General features: G+C 41.2%; 1 protein-coding gene across 1 annotated transcript in view; it reads right to left on the bottom strand.

The window, feature by feature from the left end:
- Positions 1-7,319: 7,319 nt before the first annotated feature.
- The window catches only part of LOC107843960 (putative germin-like protein 2-1), a 4,991-nt gene continuing 4,134 nt past the window's right edge, over positions 7,320-8,176 (bottom strand). Inside the window, exon 2 of the mRNA XM_047397846.1 lies at positions 7,320-7,935. Coding sequence (XP_047253802.1) covers positions 7,345-7,935 — 591 coding nt within the window. The 3' untranslated portion in view covers positions 7,320-7,344. The remainder of the gene's footprint in view (positions 7,936-8,176) is intronic.

Raw genomic sequence — 8,176 nt, 5'->3', positions numbered from 1 at the left:
CACACCAATTGGAGAGTCGTATGCCAGTTTGTTTTAGAGATTAGTACAATGGGGCATGATCACTCCTCTCCTTGGGTGCATTCTTAATCGGTGTTCAAGAAATTTTGACCCTAATGTACGATGTGCGTATCATTCTAATGTTCAGGGTCATAGTATTGAAGATTGTCGAGATTTGAAAAGGGAAATTGAAAAGATGATTCAAGATGGATCGATTATAGTGAAGAAAATTGACAGTGAGGGAAGATCTAGTCATGCTGATATGCAAACCAGTGGCTAAGTTATCAGGCTGAGCAATTGAGAAGTCACCCCTCTCCCTACTAGGAAGAGGTCTGGTAGTTTGTTTTATCTTCTATTCTATTTTTTGAATTATTTCAGGGTTGTAGTTCGGGATCTATCTTGTTTTATTCCTTTGTCGTTTATGTTCAAACTCTTCTATCTTTTATTTCAACAAAATAAATTGTCCCTTTCCCTTTGTGTTTTAAATATGTGTTGTTTGTTTGTTTTCTTTATACAATACGTTTTATTTTGATTCTAGTGATATGACATGCCTGCAGAATTTTCAGTCAGATTTAAAAATCTAGCTTAATCATAAAGCCTTGAATCAGAGAGTTAAAGTTAGGAAAAGTGAGCATCTGAGAAAATAGATAGAGTGCTGGGGCATTTGGTGATCAAGTTGAAGCCTTCTTTGAAAATTGAGACTTTTATTTTGAGAATCACAAGGAAAACTTGGTCATTAATTGAAAGACATGTCATAATTAGGTCAAACAGTGTCTGCGTGATCCTATCAAGAGGAACAGAAAGAAAATCAACTCCACGAAAGCATGAGACATTCAGTGTGATGGATATACAACAAAGGTGGAGTTTGTATATTTGACAAGTTTAGAAGAAGAAGTGACACATACTCAGTTAAAGTTAGTGTTGTTAAAGTATCGCAAATGATCTTCATTTTTCATTTCATGTTGCATAATATGTACTTGCATTTTCAAGGATTGATATGACGAAGGCATTTCATTCTTCTATTCAAATATTGCGTCATCCTTTGTTTACCCCACTTGAGCTTTAGTATTATTTTTTTTCATACCCCTCTTTTGGTATCAAGATAGAGTCAACAAAGCTCAAAAGAAAAGTGTCAAGTAATAGACTAGAGTCAGAAAAGTCTTCAAAAAGAAAAAGAGAGAAAAAATATGTCCAAAAAAAAAAGAAAAAAAAGAGTGTCAAGATAAATAGAGTCAGAAAGTTCCCAAAGAGAAAGAGTCAATAAAAGAAACATAGAAGAAAAAGAAATTAGAATCAAGCAAAACAAGCTGCCAGAACTACGCATGACCTGATTCTCCTCTCTCGAGGGTGAGATACGTAGGCTGCCCTACTTAGGGCTCGGTCCAAACAAATAAACAATTTAGAATTACCAGTCCAAAAAATTGGGGCATGAGTTAATCCTCATTGTTTGAGTCGATTTCAAAAGTTGTAAGTCCTACCCCACTTCAAGTGTTGTTTGGGCCCCATGCCATCCCTTCTTTCTAACCCTATCCAAAAGCTATGTTACAACCAAAGAAAGACTTTCAGATCAATTTTTGAGGATGTTAAGTCTAAGCATGCAAGGGTTATGACAATGCATTTGGGAACTACTTGTCTTCCTCAGCATAAGAAATTAGGAGAGAAATAAAAATGAGAGAGTCTTAACAGTGAAAACTCTCAAGGGCACCGTAAGACTACTGTGAGTTAAAGGAAATGAAGATAAAAGAGTTTCATAAGTGGAAAACCCTTACAGACACCATAAGGCAATGGTGAGCTGACGAAAAGAAAATAAGAGAAACTTGTTGGCGAAAACCCTTCAAGGCGCCACTAACCAAATGAGGTCTTAAATGCAATTGAATTAAGGAAGAAACTCAGTTTCAAGGACATTAACTCAACAACATTTGGTAGAAAGTTTGGATGGAAAGATCAGGTAGCTTAATCCAAAATGCATGGCATAATCATTAGTGTTGACTGTCATTTTTAGATGAATTTTTCATTTCTTTGTTTCAAAAGGGGATTCATTGTATTTTCTTTCTTCTCTTTATTTTTATTTTATCTTTCTTGAGTCAGTTATACAAACAAAACTTGTCATTCTTTTTTTTCGTTTCTTGTCTTTGAGTCAAGTCCCTGTCAAAACAAGTGAGAAAAGATTTCAAAACTGGCTACCAGTTTCTTTAATTGTACAAAGAAATAAAAAAGCTAGCACATGAAAGAGACATGATTGTGAGCCAAAAAAGGGCATGCAGAAAGTTTTGTCAATAGAGAAGTTAGGAAACTCATGGAAATAACCAAGATTCAAAGGGTCTATCTGAGAAGCATGACAAAGTAGAGATACTGTGTTTGCTTTAGTCACTCTTAATAATCTGAGTTTGGATTAACGATTCACCAAGTCAATAATATATGCTAATGGTTGGAAGCAAGGTTAAATGTGATGAGGTCAAGAACGATAGCCGCAAAAGCTAAAGCCACAAACCAGCCACCATGTTTTAAACTCACAAGTTTTCTTTGATGAAACAGGAAATATATTACCTTCAAAGCAAGGACTTCAGAGTATAAATCTCAAGGGCTGCAATGCCTCACTTCTACAAATGTAGGAAGCAAAGTTGTTGCAAAGGTTTGATAATCAAATCATGGTAAAAATCATCATCCTACATCCCTCAGAGACATACTTTCTTGTCCAGGAATTTCAGTTTTCATTTGCTAGGTGATACACTTCTTAAATTGAGTCTTGACTTTTAGAAAACGTACCTTTTAGTCGATTCATTCCCCTTGACTCCTAGAATACGTACCTTTTAGTCGAGTCATTTTCTCTGATTCCTATAAGACGTACCTTTTAGTCAAGTCATTCCCTTTGATTTCTATAAGACGTACCTTTTAGTCGAGTCATTCCCTTGATTCTTATAAGACGTACCTTTTAGTTGAGTCATCCCCTTGATTCCTCTAAGACGTATCTTTTAGTCTAGTCATTCCCCTTGACCGAGATCATATGGATCAACAATTCTCATTTCTTAGTTATAGAAAGCACTTTAAGTCGAGTCATCCCCTTTGACCCCTAGAAGACGTACCTTTTAGTCGAGTCATTCCCCTTGATTCCTATAAGACGTACCTTTTAATCGAGTCAGCCCCCTTGATTCCAATAAGACATACCTTTTAGTCGAGTCATTCCCCTTGATTCCTATAAGACATACCTTTTAGTCGAGTCATTCCCCTTTACCCTTAGAAGACGTACCTTTTACTTGAGTCATTTTCTTTGATTCCTATAAGACGTACCTTTTAGTCGAGTCATTCCCCTTGACCCCTAGAAGACGTACCTTTTAGTCGAGTCATTTCCTCTGATTCCTATAAGACGTACCTTTTAGTCGAGTCATTCCAATTAACTCATAGAAGATGCATTTATTTGTTTGGAATAATTTTCTTTTCATTTTTGATGTGATTTCAGGAGCATGCCCAAAGCACAGAGCGAAACAAAATTGGTTGATAGACGCATGTTTGACTTGATCTATGGTTAGTTACCTTGATTATGGTTAATATGGTGAAATTATGTATTGTTTGAGAATTAAAATTGGTTGTTAGGTTGGGATTGAAAACTTAATAGAAAGGGTGAATTTAGATTAACTTTTGTTTATTTTTGTTTTCAGAATAAGCTTGAATATTGTCGGAACGTGATACAATTTTGATATGTGGAAACAGATAGGCAAATGTAGGTGCAGGTAGGCGAATTTTAGGATTGATGACTTTTGAATGTGTGAATGTTTGTTGAATGGTTCTTTTTAGTTTTAACGCATAAAAATTTAGAAAAAATGTATTCATTTTACCGGGGAATGCCCCGAGGTTTATGTACTTATTCTCCGGGGAATGCCCCAAAGTATCTTGTACTCGGAGGATGTTCTTGATGAAGGCACGGGGCGTCGGGTAGAGCACTAGTCTAGAATTGGTTTAGAATAGGATTTACGTTTCTGCATTTTTCTATTTTTGGATTGTAATAATTAGACTGGACACTATAATTTTGGATTTGTTTGTTTGTTTGATTGGTTTGTATGTTTTTGTGTGGTTTATACACTCTTAGTCTCGAATTATCCGATATGTTCCAGCAAGCGACCATGGTCGAACCACGGGATCGAGGGGTGCCTAACACCTTCTTCTCGGTCAACAAAATTCCTTAACCGGAATGTCTGTTCGCGGATCAGTTTAAAAGAGTCAAAAATAGTTTTGAAAAAGGATTCCCAAAGGTGACTTGGCACAACCAATTATGTCAAGTGGAAACTCTGAGTTTTAAAGTAAATAATCCTTTTTAAAACAAATTCTCATCTTTTGTCACTTAATAACAAAACCCTTTCGAACCTTAAAAATAGAATCTGTTTTGGTTAAAAAAGGGGTGTGACATGGGCCATTGTGGTTTTTTTGGTGGTCAAATGGGCATAACGGCTCAAACGGGCTATTTTTGAGCCAAATCGGTGAGCTATAGCCCATGGTTTTTGGGGTGGGCTCGGGGGCCGGGTGTTATTTTAATCTAAAATCAACTGGGATGCCCCAGGCAAGCTAAGGATCGGCCTAGTGTAGGCCATTGTGGTTTTCAAGGTGGTCAAATGGCCAAAACGGTGCGAACGAGTCATTTTCAGGCCAATTCAGTGTGCTTAGCCTACGGTTTTTGGGGTGGGCCTGGGTTTCGGGCATGAATTTGGCCAAAAATCAACCGGGCTTACCAGGCAGGCTGGGGAGCAGCCTAGTGTGGGCCATTGTGATTTTGTGGGCTATTTGGGTGGTCAAATAGGCAAAACGGCTCAAACGGGCCATTTTTGGGCTAATTCGGTGTGCTATTGCTTATGGTTTTTGGGGTCGGCCCAGGTCCGGGCATGATTTTTGTTAAAATTGACCAGGCTTTCCCAGGAAGGCTGAGGAGCGACCTAGTGTGGGCCATTATGGTTTTATGGGCGGTTAGGGTGGTCAAACGGGTGAAACGACACAAAAGGGCCATTTTCGACCCAAGTTGGTGTGCTATAGCCCACAGTTTTCGGGTTGGGCCTGGGGACCGAGCGTGATTTTGGCTGAAAATTGATTGGGCTACCACAGGTAGCCTGAGGAGTGGCCTAGTGTGGGCCGTTGTGGTTTTTTGGCGGTTTGGATGGTCTAACGGGCGAAACGACACAAACGGGCCATTTTTGATCCAATTCGATGTACTATAGCCTACATTTTTTGGGTGGGCCCGGGGTCCGAGCATGATTTTGGCCGAAAATAGACTGGGCTGCCCTAGGAAGGCTGGAGAGCGGCCTAGTATGAGCCATTGTGATTTTCTAGGTGGTCAAACGGGCAAAATGACGTGAGCTATTTTTGGATCAATTCGGTGTGTTATAGCCCACGATTTTTAGGGTGGGCCCGGGGTTTGGGCCTAAGTTTAGTTGAAAATCGAACGGGCTTCCCCAGGCCCACTGGAGAGCGACCTAGTGTAAGCCATTATGTCTTTTTGGGCAATTTGGGTGGTCAAAGGGGTGAAATAATGCAAACAGGGCATTTTCGGGCCAAATCGGAGTGCTATACCCTACGATTTTGAAGGTGGGCCTAAGGTTTAGGCGTGTTGTGGGCCAAAAAATGATTAGGGCGTGCTAGGGAGGGTAGGGAGTGGCCTATTGTTGTTCGTTTGTGTGGGCGGGGCCATTTGGCTAGTCAAATGGGCAAAACGGTTCAAACGGGGTATTTTTGGGTCATATTGATATGCTATAGCCCACGGTTCTATGAGTGGGCCCAAGGATCGGGCATGCTGTGGGCCTAAAATCGATCGGGACATTCCAGGGAGGCTAGGGAGCGGCCTATTATTGTCTATTTGTTTGGGAGGATCCATTTGGGTTGTCAAATGAGTGAAACAGTGTAAACGAGGCATTTTCGGGCTAAATCGGTGTGTTATAGCCCATAGTTCCAGGGGTGGGCCCAGGATCCGGGCGTATTGTGGGCCAAAAATCAACAAGGGCGTGCCAGAGAGCAACCTAGTGTTGTCTGTTTGCATGGGCGGGGGCATTTGGATGGTCAAATGAGAAAAACGATGCAAACAAGGCATTTTCGGGCCCAATCAGTGTGTTATAACCCGAGGTTCAGGGGTGGGCCCGAGGTTCAAGCGTGTTGTGGGCCGAAAATCAAACTGAGCATGCAAGGGAGGCTGAGAAGCAGCCTAGTGTTGTCTGTTTGTGTAGGAAGGGCCATTTGGATGGTAAAATGGTCAAAACGTGCTAATGAGGCATTTTCAGGCCAAATCAGTGTGTTATAGCGCACGGTTCGGGGGTGAGACCAAGGTCCGGGCGTGCTGTCAGCTGAATATTGATTGGGGCATGCCAGGGAGGCTGGGGAGAGTCCTTGTGTTGTCCGTTTGTATGGGCGAGGCTATTTGGGTGGTCAAACGGGCAAAACAGTGCAAACGGGACATTTTCGAGCCAAATAGGTGTGTCATAACCCATGGTTTCGGGAGTATGCCAGGGTTCTAGGCGTGCTGTGGGTCAAAAATCAATCGAGGCATGCCAGAGAGGCTGGGGAGCATCCTAGTGTTGTCCGTTTGTGTCGGCGGGGCCATTTGGGTGGTCAAACGGGCGAAACGGTGCAAACAGGACATTTTCAGGTAAAATGAGTGTGCTATAATGAGTGTGCTATAACCCACGGTTCTAGGGGTAGGCCTAGGGTCCAAGCGTGCTGTAGGCCAAAAATCAATCGGGGCGTGCTAGGGAGGCTAGGGAGCGACCTAGTGTTGTTCGTTTGTGTGGGAGGGGCCATTTGAGTGGGCATACGGGCGAAATGGTGGAAACGGTGCATTTTGGGGCCAAATCGGTGTGCTGTAGTCCACGGTTCTAGGGGTGGGTCCTGGGTCTGGGTGTGTTGTGGGCCAAAAATCGACCGGGACATGCCAGGGAGGCTGGGGAGCGGCCTAGTGTTGTCCGTTTGTGTGGGCGGGGCCATTTGGGTGATCAAACGGGCGAAATGGTGCAAACGGGACATTTTCAGGCCAAATCGGTGTGCTATAGCCCACAGAGATTCGGTTCTTAATATTTGATAGGTTCGAGAGACTCAAAACATATTATAGTTACTTAGAAGTATCATTACTTGCATTGTATCTACCTTTGCTAGTTGATCATCACATCACAAAATTTTGGGCCTTTCACATACCAATACACTTTTTAACTTCCAAGAAATTAAGCCAAGAATGAATATATTAAAGCACATACATCATAAGAAATTTATAATAACCAAATCATCACAAAGTAAACAAATAAACATCTCACTCCAATTATCATCACACACACAGAAAACAAATGCTGTCAGCATAGGTCTGTTATTAAGTAGACTTGCAGCTTAAAATTTTGATTGTATTAGAGCGGCTACGCTTTTATCCACTTGAAAAGCCTTGGCAAGAATATCTGTTTCGATAGCTGGTTCTGATCCGAAAACTGCATTAGCAATGCTTATAACACCAGGATTCTGGCTACTCAAAGCAGCAATAGCAACAGCATTTCCATATCCCATGTTGCGTTGGTAGTGAGCAAGTCCAATCGGAAAAACAAACACATCGCCTTTTTTGAGGACCTTAGTAATAAGGCGATTTTCAGGATTTGAAGTTACAAAACCAACTTGAAGAGAACCTTCAAGGACGGTGAGTATTTCAGTAGCTCTTGGGTGAGTGTGAGGAGGATTAATTCCCCTCGGTGCATAGTCGACGCGCACCAGTGAGATACCAAGAGTGTTCAGTCCTGGAACTTGAGCTACATTAACAGCAGTGACCTTAGAGCCAAAAGCGTTTGATGTGTTTCCAGCCAAATGTAGGCCACTGAAGTAAAAATCCTCTGCGTTGACTGACTTGGGATCTTTGCAAGCTAAACCATTTACCTTAACTGAAACAATGGAAAAGGAAAATACAGTGAGAAAACTCACTAAATCAGTGATCTTCTAGTCCTAAGATAATACTTCCTCTATTCTAGTTTATGCGACACACTTTCCTTTTTCGTCCGTTCCAAGAAGAACTACACACTTCTAAACAAAACTTCTCATGCTACACTTAATGAGTTCTTTTACCTACCCAAACGTTATGGCATGTTTAAATTCACAAGTTTCAAAAGTTCTTGTTTCCTTCTTAAAACTCCGTGTTGATTCAAATTTATGTCACCTAAATTGCAAAAGAGGGAGTATT

Source organism: Capsicum annuum, chromosome 10 (assembly GCF_002878395.1).
Source record: "Capsicum annuum cultivar UCD-10X-F1 chromosome 10, UCD10Xv1.1, whole genome shotgun sequence".
Taxonomy (NCBI): Eukaryota; Viridiplantae; Streptophyta; class Magnoliopsida; order Solanales; family Solanaceae; genus Capsicum; species Capsicum annuum.
Note: the sequence above shows the minus strand (reverse complement) of the source record. Positions and strands in the feature narration are given on the sequence as shown.